The sequence below is a fragment of the Haliotis rufescens genome, unplaced genomic scaffold, assembly GCF_023055435.1.
Source record: "Haliotis rufescens isolate VD_foot unplaced genomic scaffold, xgHalRufe1.0.p SCAF_48, whole genome shotgun sequence".
Taxonomy (NCBI): domain Eukaryota; kingdom Metazoa; phylum Mollusca; class Gastropoda; order Lepetellida; family Haliotidae; genus Haliotis; species Haliotis rufescens.
In genome coordinates, this window is record NW_025964201.1 from 922,501 (window position 1) to 945,216 (window position 22,716).

Consider the following 22,716-nt stretch of genomic DNA (forward strand, 5'->3'; position numbering starts at 1 on the left):
TGTACTTTTGTCTGAATCTTTGCATTTTCGACCCCCTGAAAAGTTACGTACACATTTGTAGTCTGACTGCCGGTCAGACACTGTGTGCAGAAACATATGTTTTCCGCTGTTGCTGACCACCTGACTCTACAGGGAATACAGGTTTTAAGGGAGCCTTTGTTTAATAAATAAAGGGAATCCTCTATCACTGTCCAGATTGTAACATATTTTTAAAATCTTTTTTTTTCAAACAAATTTGGAAACTGAATAGGTTTATCTCCAAATTATCCACTGTCGTTCAAAACAAAAACGTTAGGGTATCTTCTAATATTCTAATCACAAGTCATATTGCTTTGTATTTTATGGTAGTACAGCAAAAGGCAACTGAACTAAAGGAAACATCATTCATGTTCGAGAGGGTAAGGGATTAAATCAAGTCAGGCATGCGATAAAGTTTTATATTGATTTTAATGAAAATGAGTAAAATGTAACATGAATGAGTTCATACAATTGTGTTATAAAATACTAGTGTTTGAAATTATGGTATAATTAAATACCATGAATATATTTTCAATATATCAAACAATACAAGTTTACTTCAACATTATGTTACTTTCAATTTTAATAATATTGTTGTGTCATAGAAACATTTGATTTCTTCTTTCTTGCCAGATCCAGATACCTCGAGAAAATATGTGAAATGCTGGACTTCCTCATTGACAACACCTATGTAAAATTAATAACATCTGTGTAAACTGGTAAGATATTTAGGCAAAAAGTAGGCATCCCAGAGGGCACCATTTGCGCTCCTCTTCTAACTGATCTGTTTCTTTATGTATATGAATCAGAATTTCTGCTCGGATTGACAAAATCAAAACAAGGAAATTTTGTCAAAAAGTGGACCTGAAGCTTCAGGTATATCGATCATCTGACATCGTTCAATAACCATCAAATCGCCAATTCCCCTCCTCTGATTTACCCACCTGAACTAGAAATAAAGGAGACCAGTGAGTGAGGCCGCTTCGTCTTGGTGTCTACATCTTAAAACCTTTTAAGGTACAATCGCGCATCCCCTTTTTCCACCAAGATTTCAAAGAGTGTCATACAACTCTTGCCCAGAAGTTGTTTGATTAAGGTCATAACATCAATGGGGTCATCAAAGCTACATGTACTTGTTACTTTTATGGCAGACATGTGGAGGCCATTTCCAAATTTCACTCATCAGTGACAAAATGATGTTCGATCAAGTTTCCTATTTTGACATGTGCCATACATGTATGTTCCTATCTTTTTTTCAGGAGAACAATTGACTTGCCTTTGCATGTGTTTATGATGTGTGCCAATGTCGGAAAGGTGATAGGGAACGTTGAATTACGACAAATTCATTTCTACAACCATATCAAATAATTGTGAATGGGATGCACTCAACGCTTGAAACTTGTTCTCAGTTCAAGATGTAGCCAGTTTTGAAAGAATGTTTTCATCACTGTTACATTACAATGTACAATAAATCACGAAGACAGATTTTCTATTTAGTTTTCATAAAACAAACATATGTTTTGGATAAGTCTTTCAGATATCTTTTGTGTTTTGTTCACAAATATAAACATAAATGTTATCGATTACTATTATACAAAACTTCAACTTTTGCGTTACATACAACAACATAATGAAATAAAATTTAAAATATCCTCTTATATATCTTAATCATACAATTCAAATATTTTCATGTCCGTTTCTTTATCAAATCAGCGTCAAAACTGCAGAATGTTTTACTTTAACACTGCGTTACTGTCAATATTAGTAATGTTGTGTCATAGAAACATCTGATTTCTTCTTTCTTGCAAGTTCCAGATACCTTTGGATTACTTGCAATCAGTATTAAAACCAGGTGAGGTCTTGTAATACACATTTACAAAGGTTGGTTGGTTAGTTTCTAGTTTAACGCCGCACTCAGAAATATTCCAGCTATATAATGCAGTCTGTAAATAATTGAGTCTGGACCAGACAATCCAGTGATACATATCATGAGCATCGATTCACGCAATCGAGATTGATGACATATATCAACCGAGTTTGAACACCCGATCCCGGTGGTCGCCTTTTACAACAAGCATAGTCGTCTTTTACGGCAAGCATGGCCTGCTGAAAACCTATTCTACCGCGGATCTTCACGGGTCTTTACAAAGGTAATGATGAACTGTTTTGTAAATAGTTACCAAAAAGGAAACTTCTTTGCACTTGTTAACATTCGTTTTAGACAGGTTACAGGAAAGACAACATGCTCAAAATTATATCACATTTCCATAACTATTCAAATCATGACAAAATTAATTTTACGCAGAATAAGTATTATAAGTAGTTATATAAAGAACTTTTAGCATCCATATCAAATAATTATAAATAATTACCTGCAGGTGGGATGTTGGAGTAACCTGGAACTTGTTGTGAAGCTGGTGCTTGCAAGATAAAACATCTCAGATTCAGATGTAGCCAGTTTTGAAAAAAATGTTTTCATCACTGTTACATTACAATGTACAATAAATCACGATGACAGATTTTCTATTCAGTTTTCTCAAAACGAAAAAAGGTTCAGGATTAATCTTTCAGTTATCTTTTGTGTTTTATTAACAAACAAAAATATAAATGTTATCGATTACTATTATACAAAGCTTCGATCTTTTGCGTTACATACAACACAGTGAAATAAAATATATAATAACCTCTTATAAATCTTAATCATACAATTCAAATATGTTCATGTCCGTTTCTTTATCAAATCAGCGTCAAAACTGCAGAATGTTTTACTTTAACACTGCGTTACTGTCAATAATGGTAATGTTGTGTCATAGAAACATCTGATTTCTCCTTTCTTGCAAGTTCCAGATACCTTGGGACTAATTGGAGTCAGTATTAAAACCAGGTCAGGGGTTGAAAAAAACATTTACAAAGGTTGGTTGGTTTGTTGTTTAACGCCACACTCAGCAATATTCCAGCTATATGATTCAGTCTGTAAATAATTGAGTCTGGACCAGACAATCCAGTGATACATATCATGAACTTCGATCCACGCAATCAAGATCGATGACATATATCAACCAAGTCAGCGAGTCTGAACACCCGATCCCGTTAGTCGCCTTTTACAACAAGCATAGTCGCCTTTTATGGCAAGCATGGCCTGCTGAAGACCTATTCTACCACGGATCTTCACGGGTCTTTACAAAGGTAATGATGAACTGTTTTGTAAAAAGTAAACAAAAAGGAAACTTCTTTGCACTTGTTAACATTCGTTTTAGACAGGTTACAGGAAAGACAACATGCTCAAAATTATATGACATTTCCATAACCATTCAAACCATGACAAAATTAATTTTACGCGGAATGAGTATTATAAGTAGTTATATAAAGAACTTTGAGCATCCATATCAAATAATTATACATAATTACCTGCAGGTGGGATGTTGGAGGAACCTGGAAATAGTTGTGAAGCTGGTGCTTGCAAGATAAAACATCTCAGATTCAGATGTAGCCAGTTTTGAAAAAATATTTTCATCACTGTTACATTACAATGTACAATAAATCACGATGACAGATTTTCTATTCAGTTTTCTCAAAACGAAAATATGTTCAGGATTAATCTTTCAGATATCTTTTGTGTTTTATTAACAAAAATATATATAAATGTTATCGATTACTATTATACAAAGCTTCGATCTTTTGCGTTACATACATCACAATGAAATAAAATATATAATAACCTCTTATATATCTTAATCATACAATTCAAATATGTTCATGTCCGTTTCTTTATCAAATCAGCGTCAAAACTGCAGAATGTTTTACTTTAACACTGCGTTACTGTCAATAATGGTAATGTTGTGTCATAGAAACATCTGATTTCTTCTTTCTTGCAAGTTCCAGATACCTTGGGACTAATTGGAGTCAGTAATCAAACCAGGTCGGGGATTGAAAAAAACATTTACAAAGGTTGGTTGGTTTGTTGTTTAACGCCGCACTCAGCAATATTCCAGCTATATAATGCAGTCTGTAAATAATTGAGTCTGGACCAGACAATCCAATGATACATATCATGAGCATCGATCCACGCAATCAAGATCGATGACATATATCAACCAAGTCAGCGAGTCTGAACAGCCGATCTTCTTTGCACTTGTTAACATTCGTTTTGGAGCAGGTGACAGGAAAGACAACATGCTCAAAATGATATGGCATTTCCATAACTATTCAAATCATGACAAAATTAATTTTACACAGAATAGGTATTATGAGTAGTTATATAAAGAACATTTAGCATCCATATCAAATAATTATAAATAATTACCTGCAGGTGGGATGTTGGAATAACCTGGAACTTGTTGTGAAGCTGGTGCTTGCAAGATAAAACATCTCAGATTCAGATGCAGCCAGTTTTGAAAAAATATTTTCATCACTGTTACATTACAATGTACAATAAATCACGATGCCTGATTTTCTATTCAGTTTTTTCAAAACAAAAATAGGTTCAGGATTAATCTGTCAGATATCTTTTGTGTTTTGAACAAAAAAAGAAACATAAATGTTATCAATTACTGTGAAACAAAACTTCGATCTTTGTGTTACATACAACAACACAATGAATTAAAATATAAAATAACCTCTTATATATCTTAATCATGCAAATATTTTCAAAACTGCAGAAATATTGACTTAACAGACTTGCGTTTCTGTCAATATTAGTAATGTTGAGTCATAGAAACATCTGATTTCTTCACCCTGGTGAACGCTAGAGCTCTTCCCAAGTGTCGAGGGGGACGACAAGAAAGATTAGACGGCGGGTTATGCTGAACATCTCCTATGTCCAGGTCGGGGCCGAGTCGTGCAGAAAGAGGAGCCGTCAAGGTACGAGAAGATGGACTCCCTCCCGGAGACGCTCCGCCTCCTGTAACTGGACAATACAGAGAAAGCATTCTTTTCCCTGAGGAAGTTCCCCGTCGTCAAGATCCCAGGTCCAGAGATCACACCAGAGGACCAGGGTAGGGAGTCTCACAGCCCCAGCCTCCCTGCTGCTTCCCAGCGATTGCACCAGGAAAAAGGGGACTAAAAATCTATGTGCCCACAAACAGGGTGTACCACCGGGTCCAGATAATTGAAATTACATGTCCTGCAGGCCCACTTGCCAGTCTACTTCTCCGAAGGAAACCAGCCAGTGACCCGGGAGATGGCCCAGGACAGGGTCCGGGCGCTGCTTTGCCTCGCCAGGATGATTGTTGGTCCCGGAGCAACCTTAGAAGACTTGCAGAAAAGAGCAGATGCGAGCAGAAGAATGCCAGGAGACTGTAAGCTGTCTCCTGAGGCCTCAGAAAACCTTAAAGGGATGTGCCGGAGCCAGGGGTGGCCGGTGCCAGGCCAGTTCCAGTTGGTGCAGTCCAACTCCTTAGCCTGTCTGGCTCATTGGAGAGTGTTGGTGGCTCTGCTCGCGGAGTCGGACAATCCACAGTGTGAGGAATTCCGAAGATTTTTGGAAGCCTTTGGGTAGCGGGTTTCCTGCAGATGGAAAGGTTCCACATTAGAGAGCAAGAAAGGTCAAACACGGAAGTAGCTGCAGACCTTGTGATTACCAGGTCCCTATCCATCAGTTCCGAAGAAAAGTCGGACACAGAGGCCGAATATAATCAGCCACAGGGCTAACCGGAAGCAATAGATTCCCATTTTCAACTAGACCGAAACTGCCGAGATGTCCTAGGGCGACGCCATGGCCTATCTGTGGGAGATCTCATACATCACCTCTGAGCGAACTCCAGTGGAGCTGGTGAGAGCAGTCGCGGTATTCTGCGACCCGGCCACCAGCCCCCAACAATTTGAGTCCAATCCCTCATGGAAAACTGCCACCAGAATCCATCCAAAACACGCCCCCGAGTTTAACCATACCCAGCTGGGGGAAATGATGGATTTACTCACCTCATCCCCAAACGTTCAAGCCCTGGGAGACATAGGGCTGGACAGGACCACCCCTTCTCACACTTGGGATCGACAAGAAGAAGTGTTGCGGAAGGTCCTAAAATTTCAGCCCTAGACCAGATCATCGTCCTCCACCCGCAAGGATCCAACCAAGGACCCGTACGGTTCAGATGTACATGGCCACGGAATTTAGATGATGAAGAGCCAGTAGACCACCTACCAGGTGGTCCACGTCCATAGCATCTAAGGGCAGGACGCCAAAGTAGCAGCCTAGCTTCCTGACTTCCGGCACACATACTTCAGTGTCAATGCCATCGTGGAGGGTTACGAACGGTGGCAGGTCAAGGGACTACAAGCAATCCCCTGGAACCGTTTACTCATTGAAACCAACTCACCTCATCTGAGGCATACCCCACCAGATCAGGGACGTCGCTGCCCTCGTCGCCCAGACTAAGGGCACTTCGGTGGGTGAAGTCCTGCATTACTCTTCCAGTAATGCCAGGGCCATCTACCAAATCCAGTGGTCCGTGAGGCAGAGGAGACAGGAACTGGTCGGAAGGGTATATTTACTGGGCATCAAGACAGAGTCAGGTCGGCCCGGTATGTTTACAGGACGGAAAGAGAGGACCCATTTGGAAAAAAAAACATACGAGGAATCCGTGTATCCATGAGATCTCGGGAGTCAAGTTTGGATAGGAAGATGGGAGAAAAGCTCATCAGTCAAGAAAGATCCCGTATATAGACCAAGGAAGAATAAGGGGCTCCTGTAAATGGAGGGCAGCGTGGTGGTCGGTCATGCCGGACAGGCAAGCCGAAGCTTCCCGAGTGCCGCATCCCATGTCAGGGAAGTTAGAGGAGCCGAGAAGCTCCCAGCCAATGAGCGAGACGGGATCCCAGGAGGGCGCCAGTCGGGTTTTCAGCAAAATAAGTAAGTACACATCTTTTATGGCCTCTCACTTACTTTTGCTTTGATAACCGATTCACCGTAGTGTCAACTATTATTATCGTCAGAATTATCGTCAGTTATTATAATAACATTTATCATAAATAGAGAGATGCAGCCAAAAGAACATATATGCCCCTCTCTCAATTTGTGTCTTTGGTGTGTTGTCCTCCTTGTCTTGTAATCGTCTCATGACTCTCCCTCTCGGCAGTGTAACATGTGCCCAGGGTAGTGAACATAACGCATGACCAATATTCTAACATTTCTATGTACTGTATCAATGCTACAAGTGTTTAGTATTTTTCAAACACCCACCTGTCACGTTTAACCCCTGAATTGCGCTGACCTAATTTTTTAATGTTAGCACCATCGGTGCTAATGTATGCAAGTCCGCTAAATTATTTCCATTTGGAAACTATATTCATATCAAAACTGTATGTTTTCATAGGGCGATTTACATTCATGTGTACAGAAAAGATGCCAGAAATGTCAAAATGTGAACATGAATAAAACTAAATGATGGGGCATATATTCACCTGGTGGCCCTCCAGCTTTGAACAAAGAAGCTGAAAGGTAACGCATATTATATAAATACAAAAATTAACAAATGTACCGCATGGGATGAGACACGTGGTGACGACAATTAGGAGATAAACATACTGTGTTTTCAATGTAGAGCTAGGTTATCTGTAGATTTAACCCCCGCTTAATTGAATTTGGAACCGAACGCGCAGCGTGAGGTTTCAAATGTTAAATTACGCGCGGTTAAATCTACAGGTAACCTAGCTCTACATTAAAAACACAGTTTGTTTATCTCCATTCTACCATGACTAAATAAAACGCAAACTCTTTGGTGTCAGCAAATATATTGAGTGAAGCGGCATGGGTTGAGTTCAGTGTTTTCAGTGGGTTATTGATCTGAATTACGGAATCACCGAACAAAATATGGTGCTGTATATACTCAAGCAGTTTGTTTAGACCGTTATACTTCACTCGAACATATGACAGGCATTGAAATCATATAAGCACGGCAACTTTGTAAGCTAACATGAGGCGGGCATCCCTCAAGAAAACAAAGCAAGCTTTGCAAGGCTTTCGCTCTACATCGCACGTCACCATTATGACGTCATATCGCTCATTGTGACGGAAACATGACGTCACAGTCGTATATAGAAAAGTGCCAAAATTCCAAGCTCTCTGTTGTCTCCAAAACGTAAATACATTCCCTTTGTTGATTTCTGTCGTGTTTTTCTGCACGAAATGTATTGCCACACATCCTTTGAATATTGTAGTAACCGCATCTGTGCATTTTGTAATCGTAATTGTAGATATAATTATTTAAATATGCCAACCGACAATGACTGAAAATAGTGCTATTCTATGAATATTAGCTTCCGCGGTGATGCGGCCGTCAAACCAGCTGTTTCAATCAGAGGGGGTTTATTGTGATTTAATAGCCTCTGATTGACCAATCAGAATCGAGTAAATTCCAAATTCATGGTAGAATATGGCTTTGAACAAAGGAACTAAAAGGTAACGCATATTATATAAATACAATTTATTAATAAATGAACCACACGGGAGGAGACACGTGATTACTTCAAAATGTTAATGTGCATGCTGTAGTTCACAGACATTAAAAAGCTCACAACGGATTCTGATTAGAAGGTGTATGATAATTTCCTGGCTGTGTTTTTATCACACTATTTTGAAGACAGACTAAAACATGCAATTTAATAACATGTCCAACAAACAAATGATGTTTGTTTTTTTTAAAAAGAGCGGACACATTGCCTTTATGTTAATACCTTGATAAAAAGACATTTCCATTCGTAGATAAATAAGGGTATTTCAATTTCAATGACATTCTGTTAGTGACTGGTCATTTATTATGAAAAAGTTGTTACTTGAGGGGTGGTGTGGCATGAAAATATGTTACATAAAATAGGAAGGGGGGTCAGCAATATATGATACAGTCGAAAGACCCATCCACAACCCACCCTATCCCAAACACGTTAATAAATAAATGATCAGTCCCCTGCAAATTTTGAAGCTTATTGTTGATGCCAATGCTGATGAGCATCTATGAATATATTACTTCATCATTACTGTTCAGTTGTTTATGATTGCATAATGTTTTCGTGTATGAGAGAAATGAAATTCTTACTTGTTAAAAGTTTCTTCTTGGGCACATTAGCTTCTTTATGAGATCCACATGAACTGCATTGGTCCAATGCATTATCACAAAAGGTGTTGCAAGACTTACACACCCACACTGAAAGTCAAAATGCAGCTTACTAATTAACTCAAGAAGTATCAGATATATAGATGACCTCACTCATCCAACAGCAATATCGATGATAATCTTCACCAATCAAAGAAACAACTGAGGAACCATATCCAGTGCCAACCTGGAAAATACAAAATAGTTCGCAACCTCTGAACAAAGGTGTGCGACAAGAGGGACAATTTCGACTTTGTAATCGTGAATTTCCAATTCATTTCGAGCAATACGCCATCTGCACCAGCTTGAGGCATGTTTTTTTTAAATGGTAAAGTTATTGCATAGAGGTCCATTCCTCTTTCTAGGAGATAACAAAAGAAATAGACTAAGACTTACGTAAGCATCAAATAGTCAATTCCCTTCAACTGATTTTAAAGGAGACATGTGAGTCCGCCTCGTCTGTTTCATATTTAAATACAGATTTTCCACAATACTGTATGACAAGAGGGATGACATGGAACTTTCCAATAGTCAACCTTTCCTTTATGTCGAGCAATATTCCCGCAGGTCCAGCCTTCAGTGTCTACATTTCACAACCTATTAGGTACAATCGGGCATGCTCTTTCATCATACGACATCTTACAACATTTAAGGCCTCAGTTGAGCTTTCAAAAAGTTTTATTGTAGACGTGGGTGACATTTCCAAATTGACCCATCAGTGACCACAATGATGTCCGATGCAATTCCCTTTTTGTACCATATGTTCCTTTGGGGTTTTTTTCAAGGGAACAATTTACTTGCTATGCCGTCTGTTTTGGCTAATGTTCGAAATGGATTATAATTTAATATAGTTAATAAATATAAGGATTCGTGAATATAATAAGGAGATATATTTGCAAAAATGAAGATAGATATGCAGTGATAGATATTGTCGGTACACACATTATGCTCAGTCAAATCGAGAACTGTATGAAAATGACAATAGTAGATAGATAAATAGGTATGGATCTTACTTGTTTTGATTCAAAGTCAATCGGTGACCTAAAAACAGAAGATACACAAAATAATATGTGTTTCATTTGACATAACACGTTTCTCTTCAATAAAGCCTCTTTGATTCAATTGTATAAATCAGCATTGTGAGACAGTGTTAATCAAGTGCAGTTAAATGTTGTGGAACCACACTGTGACCATCCAAAGTAACCAAGGTTGAATTAATCTTACAGAAAGTGTTTCAAATGATATGATGGCTAGGCAAGAAGATACAAATTTGAAGTTAATGTAGACTCGTAGACACAATATGCATTTCAGCATTGAATAGGCAGCACTTCATGTTGATTTTTGATAACTACGGTAGATATATAACATCAAACATCTGTAACCCAAAAAAGTCGTAGTATTACTTTATCTTAAGCACATATGATAACATAAAAGTTTGTATGAAATACAGATAAGATAAGAGTGGCCGTCACATACCATTTATCTTGCAACAATTTGTAATCAGTAGAATTGTTTGATAGGCATTACTTTGAAGTTGGCGGATGACAACGTAGACACAATTTATGGATAACAACTTCTTTAATACTGTATAAAGCTGGAATAGTAGGCTTCACTTGAAAGTCTGGAATGCGGACTCTTTGGAGGTCTGGCAACTTGTCGTTTTTTTAAGAGAAGTGTACCAGTGTAACAGACCGAAATATCCCCCTGGCCAGTTCTTCCCAAGTGAAGTTCCGGCCTTGGTCAATTTCAGCATGCTTGCCATAAGAGGCGACTGTGCTGGTTGCAAGAGGCGACTAATGGGGTCGGGGGGTCAGACTTGTTCACTTGGTTGATGCATTTCAATTGCTAAAATCCATGCCGTGATGTCAATCACTAGATGTGTGGGCCAGATTCGATTATTTACAAACCGACGCCAAATAGCTGGAATATTGCTGAGTGTGGTGTTAAACAACAAACAAACAAACAAATCTTCCTCGGGGAAGGTTTGACCCAGGCCAGTTCTCCACCAAGCCTGGCCAGACTTTTCCCCCTCGAATAGAGGTCAAATGTTCCCTTCTCTTGACTCCAACCTAGGAAATTAGTATTTCGGGGACACGCCTGTCCTGTTATGGATTTCTTCAGGACAACCATATTAATCTTCAAGTATTTTAGATATTGTTCCACAATATTGAAAAATTTCTATTTTTATAAAAATGGAATATGAGAATGTTGATGTTAATAAATGACTGACAAGTGTTAAGCTTCCATGATCAAACTGTCATTTTATCAATATCGTGTATACACACTGAGAAATATGGTAGATTGGTAGACGACGTGCTTTGAGAAGGTTCTAGTGCCTAGGGCATGCTGGGGTATACGTTTGAAAGCTACGTATACGTGACTTTGAAAGACTCTCACTGGGGAACGCAATAATTTCTAGTTCAGTAGTATAGGTAATGGTGATTCTGGCTCACTTCCACTGGGGCCAGACTTATATACCTATACCGCTAGTACAGTTGGATTTTTTTATGTCAAAATGATGATGCGCATCAAAGATAGTCATGACTCGTATTAAAAGAAACATCAATATTTATTAATAATGAATAAAATTTACTATAGCCCACGAGGATATTGGAAAGGTATAGGAGCAATACAAAAATTAGCCACTGCGGCTAAGGTATCTAAAGATGTGGCCAAGGACTGGTTAAAGAAACAAGTGATGTGGTAAATATACTTACCGGCACCGCGTTATATACCGGGGAAGAAGTTTGATATTTTTACAACGAATGAAGTTCATCAGGCTGACCTCTTGTTTCTTCCCCAAGATAAGGAAAGACGCAAAATGTATAAATACGCTTTAACCATAGTGGATGTGGCTAGTCGATGCAAAGAGGCTGAGCCATTAACCTAGAAAGATTCAACAGAAGTAGCTAATGCACTGAGCCGCATATATAAACGAGGACCACTAAAATGGCCTAAGCTATTTCAAGTAGATACTGGTCGCGAGTTTATGGGATCAATAACTAAACTGTTAACAAAGCACGATTTTGAAATCAGGCGTGGGGAAAAAGAGGCCCACCATAGTCAAGCTATTGTTGAAAGATTTAATCAGACATTAGCGGAACGTTTGTTTTGCTATCAGTATGGGATCGAAATGAAATTGGAACAATTAAGATGAACCGAATGGGTGACAGGATTATCAGCTGTTGTATCAGAGCTTAATAATGAAGTACCAAAATTAATCAGGAAGACACCATCCGATGCGATTAAAATGAAATCCGTGACTTCCAAATCTTCAGCACCACGGAGAGGCAAAGAACAAAAACTTCCCGATAGAGTAAGGGTAAGATATTTTTACCAGCCCGGTGAACTCGATGGAGGCCTACGTCGCACAACCGATCCAATTTGGTGTCTTAAGATATATAACATTAGTCGATTGGTTATAAAAGAAGGAGAGACTATTCTTTATTAGCTTAAAGATGGACCGTGCAGGGCATTTGTATGAGAAGAGTTGCTCATAGTTCCCAACGATCCAGTATTACCGCCCTAAGTAACCATAAGCATAGGTAGTTACTCCATCCTTATCAGTCCATCTCTTTGTATCTAAGAGGGATAATGATGTCTTGTCCATTCTTAATCCATATATCCTGTGATTGTAACTTCTTAAAGAGTTCATCTCGTTTTTGAACGTTCTACCATTGAATAATGCTTCTTTATACTATTCGTGTTTGATATGCTTTTTCACCACATACTTCTTAACACCCTTAGCTTTTCTTATCTCCCCATTATCAGACTTCTTTATCAAATACATCTTAGGTCTTAATCCGACATACTCCGCAATAGGGGTCCCAGCACATTCATCCTTCATCTTACCTAACACCCTTTTATTTACTTTGCTGTGCCAGGGATTATCTTTTGGGTAATCGCTCGTGTCGTACATATCTATTTTTTCTGCCATATCTCTATACACATCCTCGGTTTGTATTTCCATCAACAAAGAATCTGTGTCGGTATTTAACACCTCGCATCTTTCACCGTATTGCTTCTTAAGTTCGTTGTAATAAAAGACATACATTAAGTGTTTTGACAAGTCAAGAAAACTCATACCAACGTACACCGGTCTGTTGAATTTTATATTACTCTTCTGCATATGTAGTGCAGCTAAGTTATTATCAAATATATTGCTTCTGTTAAAAGCCGTTGGCGATAACTTTCCTGAGTCTTTCTTCCTCATTAGACCTGACTAATTTAACATCAACAAGCTTCCTTCGATTCTCCATAGTTTTACCAAATACTGAGTTATTCACGAGCTTATATAGATTCTTTTCAAATTCGCTGGTAGCTATCTTTCTTAAATCTGTGTTCAGCCTTATATAGGACTCCATCCAAGGGCTTTGATCAAACTTTAGAACTCTGTGTATTTTCTTAGTTTCATACCTAACGATAGATATAACTTGAGATGTCTGTAGTGAACTATATATTTTGTCTTATCCATCAAATTTGGTACAGGTTTTTCTACGTCTTTAGCTAAATTAGTATTACTCATCAAGGAGTGTTGATATTCCAACATCCAATCTTTATTCACCATTAATCTTTCAGGAGCTAGCGGATAATTATTATGGTCTTTATGTAACTCTGTTGGATATTCCAAGTCAACTTCTGGTATGTACCCTTTATTCACATCGACCTCATGGATATCATTCACTTCGATATCATTCATATCGACCCACTCAAAACCACCTGTGGGTAAAGGTTGACTCATAGCCCATCCGTACAAATTGTTGGCGTCGAGATATAATATGTGCGTGTGGGGTTTACTCGGATCATATCCTTCCACTAATTTATTATTAGCCTTAGAATACCTTTTCGCTACCATCGATATACCACCTCTTAATCCTTTCTCAATAAACAAGTGCATATCGTAATCGGTGAGTAGTTTTACTTCTACACCGGTCTTCTTCAAAAATGCATCCCACGATAGTTCGGGACTGAAATAGTACCATGCCGGGTCCACGCCTATTGTTTTAAACATGTCTTTCTAAATATCTCCAATATATCGGCGAGTAACAGTACATCATTTTTTAAGTACAGATCGTGATAATTGCCTAAATTCTTATCCCACACCGTCAGAGCATGTTCATAATCGGCATCGGTTATTTTAGAGTCTGTTAAGTAACTATAGAAGATTCAAGGGGTGGTAATTTAGTTTCGTCGAATCTAGACCCATCATCCATATATACGTAAGGATATACACTACTTCCTAGAAGTTCATTCCCCTAACACGCGTTCTCAACGCGTGTAACACGCATGTGACACGGGAGCACCCCCGTTGGACACGTGTGTGCAGCGCGTGTGCAACCCGTTGCACACGCGTGGGTCACTGGTTGCACACGCGTGTACCACGCGTGTAACACGGGACCAGGTTCCAGTTGAAGTTGACAAATATTTCAAATGAATAGTGAGATAAAACAAAACAGTGAGATGTGAAATTTGAGTTAATGAGCGGCCATTGACCTGTGTTCACCAGACCATAAATACAAGGTCGGCCCGTCTTAATTAGTGTTCAGTTGCTAGACTTTTATGGCATGAACCATTCCACTAGGGTCCAGTCTAGCCATTGTGGCTAGCCGACAGTAGAACAGTAGTGAATTTAGATGCGAGTTTATTGCTAGGGGAACCCCCGTGTTGACACGATTGTCGCGGGTTGGTAAATGTTCGCCATTAATAAAATGATTCTTTGTTGATTGCGAACATATTCATTTTGCCCACATGAGTCATTCCACTTGATTGCAAATATAACGTTTTTCGTTCGCCAAATTTATGCTTTAGACAGTACAATTATGATATACATGTAGCCGTCACCACTACTAATTCCCATTATTTCACGTAGGAATATGTCCCGTTCCACCACACCCCACTTTCTGTTTTGTATTTTGAAAGAATAAATAAAAGAAAGTTTTGTGTGGGACACTTTTATGCTAATTATAAGAGGATGTTGGAAATGACTGTTGATAGAATTTGAGATCTTCACAATCACCGGGTGTGACAGAATCTCTTTAGGGTTTGTGATTTTTACATTTGCCCAATGACCATAGTGAGTATTGCTGGGGATACCAAACGTAACAGTTTATTATTAGAGGTTGTGAGTACCTATACCACGTAGATAGGATATCTTAAGGATTTTAATCCTTCTTTGAGAGGCATTTAGAAGTCCGAGTACTATGTTAGGATAAGATTTATAGGTGTCTTTAATCCTTTCTTTCTCTGTGGGTAATCCTTTCACGTTGATTGGAGGAAGTCACTCAACCAGGTCATGGCAGGTCGTGAGTTTACTCACTAACTACTGTGAGCGTTTTTGGCATGACAACTTTTCTTGTATAAACATAGTAACGATGCTCATTCACTCACTGTTAATCTTCTGCAGTTTGCTGGCAAAGTGGGGATAAACCTCAGTGTCAAAGACGATCAAACTTAGTTCGAATCCTTGTTTATCTGTGACATTTCCCAACTGGTGACATTTTCATTAACTTGGCAAGTGATAATGAATTTTAATTATAATATTATTATAGTTTATGAAATTATTAATAAAACTTTAATAAAATTGTGCTTCACTCTCACGAAAAATATATTGTCTGTGAGTAAATTTATATGTCACGTTACATCGGCATTTTTCAGTGATATTGCGAAGAAATAATTACCAGATTTTGGGACAACATGAAACATGGCTGGTTTTACATTACTGTTACAGGTGCTTGACTGACTGAGTAGTTCATGATCAATTAGATATTTTTTAATCAGTCAAGTTTGCAAAAATAGATGAATAAGTTGATACATTTGGACTGCAGTTACCGCTTAACAACTTAAGACATAGAGACAGGGAGGAGTTATATAACCAAACCTATGGTCCTGTTGAGACAGCTGACAGTTAGAACGTTGGATTAAATGACAGTTACTGATTTGAACATTCCCCAGTAATATCATAAAATACATCATAACTCATAACAGTCCGAAGACAGCTTCAAGCCATATACTAGTATTGGAGGGACAATCGCTTTTGACAGTTTAAAAATAAACTCACCTTAAGGTGCTTGGCAAGTCAAAACTGACCTCCCTGAATGTTTTTTAGGTTTGACAGCAACTATGCTTGTGGATTTCAGAGATACACATGATTTGTTAGCTAGATGTTATTACAATAAGAGAAAATGTCTTAAAAGTCCACAGTTTGTTTAATAGTACAAAAAGTGTGTTATAGATCTATCAACGTTTTCTTTTATTGAACATAATATTTGCACTATATTGCTGTAAGCTGTAAATAATCTAGCCTCCACATGTACGTAACTTTCATATATTTATGTATGACCAGAACAGCAAATAAAGTCCTGGTAGGAAGGTACCTCGGAGATTTAACGTGCGATTTCCGACTTAAGCGTATCTCGCCCACAGGGAAGCACTTATACTATTGGGGTAAAAAAGCGTAATGATTAAATAAAGAAGCGCAACCCCCCAAAAAATATAAGTTTTCTAATAAAATTAAGGGGGTGGGGGTCAAGCGTGGGAAGGCACGGCGTCGGCTTGCGAGCGTGTGTGGCTAGAAGTCTAGCGGCAGTATCCTTGTAGTAGTCTCTTGGTCAGCTAACTTCCTGGGGGTCGGGATTCTGGTAGAGACTCTTGGCAAGGAGGGCGGCGGTATTGGCGACGAAGTTGTTTGAGGTCGGTACGCCACTACTCTGGAAGAAGTGGTACAAGTCTGTGTTGTTTGTGATGTTTACTCGATGTCCTGTCCCCCCTTCTTGTGCACCATGACGAAAGGGACTCCTTGTTTGGCGTAGAGATGTTCCTTTGGGGTGTTGACCTGGTCAGCCTGGAGATCCGGGTGGGCCTTGTAGTGGTTGATCGGAATGTCTGACTTTTCCACTAGTAAATAAAGTTCTTTGGTATGACCTCTTTTATCCCTGCTGACGTTATCCTAATGTTCAATTCCAGTCTGCCTCACCAAGCGTAAGAAAGCATTGTTTTGACAAACCACACTGATGCATATAAGCAAATGAATATTTGCTGTGGGCAAATATCTATTTTCTATATATATTTGTGGATATGAAGCATTCTAGTTAATTGTGGATACACTGGGCACACATACATAACAAAACCGCTTGACATGTGATTTGGTTCCTTGTCAACAAGACAGAATTGTGTTTATTTCCAGGCCATCCTGATCGTCGTTTACTACTATTAGGTGTATGGTTGGAGGCAAGATCAAAGGCGCCGCACAGCATTTATTAGATTACAGACGGGGTCGTCCGTTTCGCTTTGAATAACCACCCCACCCTGTCTGTAGGAGTTATATAATCGGTGCGCAAATAAAGTGTCAAGTCCACTGCCGGGCTGATGGGTGTCAGTGTCAAAATATTTGAAAAGAGTATATTCAATTCTCTGATAACAGCAACTATAACCTATATAAATAGATTCAACATACAAACAATCAAATGCAGAACACAGACCTATGCTCAATCGTTTCTTCTGGATATGATCAACCTGCGGAACCCTCTATCCGATGAAGTAACTAATGCTCGCTCATTAAAAGAAATCAAATCCTTAATTAATCGTTCTGATGCAATTATTAATAATTTTGACTTCAAATATTTTCATAGATCATGCCAAATTGTCCACTGTCGCCTTAGGCTCGGCTGCAGTGACCTAAACGCTGATAAGTTTAGACGACATGTATCAGACATACCAGACTGCACTTGTGGATATCACCTTGAAGATGCAATTCACTTTTTCTATACCTGTCCAAAAATACGATAAAATCAGAAACACTGTGTATTTCTACACACATGGGTATGGTCTTAAAATGATATTACATGGCAGTAGTTAAGCAGTTCTACAAACATGACTCTTCTTACATCAGTTCACGACATCATTGTCAAAAGCAAAAGGTTTGAGTAGCTTAATTTTATGCATGTAGTAAAGGAAAACTGCATTACCTTATTTCACAGACACCACTTGCTTCAGTGTATTGGCTTTGTGTATTTCATTTGTGCATTTTGTATGTTTATGTTCAGCACTCTCTTTTATATATCCAGCTGTTGTTAAGTTGTTACCTGGAGAGATATTTACATAAGCAAGTTTTGCTTGTTTACCGATAAAAATACGTTTAAGCCAACACAGCTTACCCTAAAACACATGATTGTAAACTATTCAAAAAGGGGCACTAATCTCTGGCTTCTTCTCGGGTGTCGGACTCAAACTCAAACTCATTTATTCTTAGAAAAACATGACATCCAATTATCTACAATTTTTATTATGTACAATTTAACAAAAATAAGAAAAATAGGATACGTGGATACTAATACAATTTACCAATTGTATTGTACACATTGTTAAGGAATTTAGATAGGCCTTTTAGATCTCTTACACTGTTAGTGGTCATAATTAATTTTCTTAAATGTTTGGAAACTTAAGATATTGCTTATTTAAGAGTTCATATCGCCGTTCGTGAAAAGCTTCACATCGGAATAAATAATGCAATTCATCTCCCACAGCGATAGAATCACAGAGTGGACATTGGCTGTCTTCCCTGGGAATGTTCAGCTATGGACTAGTTTCAACTGGTAATCCTTGGTTAGAAGTTCTGACTTTTAGTATTGGGAGAAATATTGATTTTGAGAGCAGTAGATATTTCTCAAATGAAGGTTGATTCTTCAGGTAATACGACCTTTGGATTTCCGCTTGGGCTTACTAATTGCGGTGAGTCAATTTGCTCGCTAACGCAACCGAGCGTGACAATAGACTGGGCTACCAGTCTGCAAGGACAGCTACATAAACTTACGCATTTTTGAAAATTGATTGGTTACCCATGATCTATGAAGATTTCGACAAAGGGCGCATGGTAATTAATTTCTTCAGCCTAAACAAACAGACAAATAACGGCGAAAGCTCATCGGATGTCGTTATTTGGAAATACCCCTGATGGTTACAGGTTAATAATAAAAAAGTATCCCTGAGTGAAAGCATTTGCGGATTACGGATTGCGTGGATGATACAATTACTACTCCCTTGTTGTCATCCACATTTTCTGATATAACCCTACACTTGTGTATTTGTCGTAATTCACTTGCTGCTCAGTTAATGAATTTATAACATGCACACTTAGTTGAAGCACCACTCAGATTACCCGGTAAAGGTTCCAATTTGGTCTTTCTTGTACCTGGGGTAATTATTCAATCTAAATCCAGGCTTGAAGTGAGGTCGAATGTGAGTTATGTGATATGCACGTGGCAGCCCAGCAAGAGATGTATGATCAGTTGCTTTACTTTTTTGGTAAATCAACGGATCATTCCCAGCCATCAAAGGATCAACAGGAAATACGTTGATTGATTAATTACTGTTATCTTGCGCAGTGGATATGTCAAAAGTAAGTGTTTACATGTGAAGGTAGGTTTACTAAACCTAGGGAATACACTCATATCATGACGTGAAGTACAGATGTAAAAACAACATACTTTGTTCAAAGGGTAACCGATAATACACTGACTGGTTGTTCATTGTCATCTAACTCAATGGATGTTTTTAAGAATCGTGGACATTATAAAAATAGTTGTCACGTGGGCTTTCACAAGTGATCAGTTAAGAAACGAACACGGGTTATAATATCCGATACATTTAGATAACGTTTAAAAACGATATATTTTAATATTTTAATATATTTCATATATATTACAAATATTGTTTCCAAATAATTATTATCAAAGTATTTGATTCTCACAGACATTTGACATCGAATAAGTATTTTTGTACAGCTGCAGACGCAATGGATATTGTTCATTTATGTTGATATTACCGGATACATTATAACTTTGGTAGGTTTGTTTTCATTCATTCGCTGCAGCTTTGAACAGAATCATTCTTGTTCCTTTCCGTTTGGTTGGGAAGTTTTTCGATGCGCGATAGACGTTGTTTTCACAAGTATTTTCTTTTGTAAGCGTGTATATGTTACAGTCAATGTGTAAAATATGATTCACTGAGGCAATTTATTAAATGCCTAAATATTTCAGTCATTTTACAAATTGAATGAATAATCTGTCCATTTATTTAACCGACTGACTAAAAATGATAAAGACGATCAAAAGAGCTTAAACACATCACAATATATTAATTATGCTAAGAAAAGAAGCCATACAATACAGAACTGTACTTGGTGATGATATTAAACATAAACAAATATTTGGAATTCGTTATCATATTAATAAAGATGGACATATTTTTCAGCTAATTTGTAAAATAACTGAATATTTAGGCGTTTAATAAATTTCCTTAGTGAAATCTGTTTGCATTTTGAGTGTAAACATATACACACGGTAAAATAAGCAATGTTCAGATGAAATATTTACTTTGTGTTGCAAGTCAAAATAGTGTACACGAGGATCGCACAATTACCAAGCAAGTGACTTATCAAAACTTCATCACCATTACCGATGCTCCCCACAAATATACCTACATTTCCAAAACTGTATTTCATTTTTGTTGTTCAGTGTGACCATACGTCCTTCTACTATCAATAAAAATGCGCTTACGAATGGCGAGCACAGGTCGCGAACAAGTCTAGATTTCTGCTATATCATCCGGGTACTCACTGGGAAAATACAGTAATGCACAGGCAACAACTACTCCCGCGGAATTGCTTTAGATCAGTGCTCCTTTGTACATTGAAATACTATATATTGTGAATGCCAAAATGATGTATCAAGGATCAAGTAGAAGATACATTGACAGTAGCGCTTGGAATTTATTCAACAGACCCGTGAAAATAACACTGCTGTATCTTATTATTTATTTTAGATGACACAGTCAAAGCTCACTTCTCCTGGCGGCCATTATCGAACGGCCAGCTAAAACACAACCCCGCGCTTACGTCTACAGGTCTCTTTCTGTAGTACGGTAATTGTATCCTCAATGATATAGCCCACCATCATTAATTACATGCTGCTCTTTTCCAGCCACGTGGAGCTGAGATAAAGAGTCCAATTTATCATAAAGTAATTAGGGTCCAATAAAAACAATGCGCCGCCAAACCTCATTCATATTATCACTGAAAGTCGTACTACAGACGGTTCATGTCAAATCACAATAAAGCATTTCAATGGCAATAACATTTTCCAGGACCACGTATTCTCTTAACACCATCGGATTTAGAAGCAATGGTCGTATAAAACAAGCCAGATCTATTTAATCACAACAGTATTCATGTTATTCCCACAAAATCACATAAAAAAAGGAGACATTAGCAAATACATGTGTATTATCATTTTTCGTCAGGATAACAAAAGTTTCTCTCCTTGTTACCACCTCCAGATTCAGCTTAACACGGGTCCTCCTTTGGTCCAAAGTTTGTTCCCCCTCTAATGAGTGTGTCACGCGTTGCACATGCGTGGCGGACGGGTTCCACACGAATGACCAACCCGATGCACACTGGTTGCGTAACGCATTGCCCATGCGTGTAAGGGGAATGAACTAGATTCTAGGCAGTAGTGTACACCTTTTCTCAACAACAAATAATGTGTTATCCGATCGGTATATTGATTTGTTATTGCAAAGTCATCAGGATTGTTCGCATTAGCTAAATTGTCCAGGGAAGATAACAGAAACTGTACAGAGTATATAAATCTAAGCCCATTACTTTGCTTTATTCTGGCTTTCCCATCCTTGTCCGTATAATGTATAGTTTTAGTCAGTGAGAATGATATGTATTTTTCCATATTATTGGGAATACAAGTTAAGCAGCCGTCGGTCTTTGAGCTAGCTTGCATGATGAGATGAAAATCATATCCTCTAAGGTTGTGAAACACAACGGGTATGGGTATTGTTTGAGAATTCATTTTTAATTTCAAGTTACACTCATTATGCGCGGCTCCCCGATAATTATCAGTGACGTGGCAACGATCTCTTACCGAATCCCAATTCAGGGGTTTATTACAAACATGACAATTCGTTGACTTCATATAGGCCCTCCAATCATCTCTCGTCATACACATGGGTTTTCCCTGATTGTTCTCTCTTCGTTTTGTAGATATTCTAGGAACTTTCCCGCTGCATCGGGACCTCTGTCAATCACGGGCGGGTTTGTTTTCCCATCATACCTTACAACTATATATCCAAACCCACACGGAATATGTTCCTGAGTTTTATACATAAAACTACATTCAGTATTGTGTGAGGTATTTTCTATAGGGGGTTTGATAAGTGCTTCGAAGTCAGCATTAATTACGTACGGCACTGGCATTTGATTACAATAATGTTCAAATTTTAATATATTTCCCCCCTCTTTAGGCATATCAATAGCAGTCTGTCAAACACCTCTGCAGTCTTCTTTATGCGCTTCTAATAGATCTTGTCTGCTGTACCCATGCAGGCATCTTTCACAGAAATATTTCTTTCCTGCATGTCTTGTTTGATCAGATAATGGCCTGCTTTAACTCTTTATCCATGTATAATGATATTTACCATCTTTTTCGATCAGAAATGATTTGATTCTGGGAATATCTTCCGGAGCAGAGCTTATCCTGTGTACAACAATTCCTTTAGAAGAATGTCTGAAAACATTTATGGCTAAATTATTTTGCTTTTCCGCCTTATC

The 22,716-nt window shown here is 38.2% G+C and overlaps 1 protein-coding gene across 17 annotated transcripts in view; it reads right to left on the reverse strand.

Moving 5' to 3' along the window:
* The window catches only part of LOC124117252 (protein mono-ADP-ribosyltransferase PARP15-like), a 75,031-nt gene that overhangs the window by 24,649 nt on the left and 27,666 nt on the right, over positions 1–22,716 (reverse strand). For 8 of the 17 annotated variants that reach the window (XM_048383377.1, XM_048383376.1, XM_048383381.1 and 5 more), the window contains 6 exons: positions 10,118–10,145; positions 9,048–9,155; positions 7,417–7,446; positions 4,322–4,369; positions 3,427–3,474; positions 2,391–2,438 (listed from right to left, as the gene is read on the reverse strand). In XM_048383377.1, the coding sequence (XP_048239334.1) occupies positions 2,391–2,438; positions 3,427–3,474; positions 4,322–4,369; positions 7,417–7,446; positions 9,048–9,155; position 10,118 (283 nt within the window). In that variant the 5' untranslated portion in view covers positions 10,119–10,145. The remainder of the gene's footprint in view (positions 1–2,390; positions 2,439–3,426; positions 3,475–4,321; positions 4,370–7,416; positions 7,447–9,047; positions 9,156–10,117; positions 10,146–22,716) is intronic. The other 9 variants (XM_048383388.1, XM_048383384.1, XM_048383391.1 and 6 more) reach the window with 7 other exon arrangements.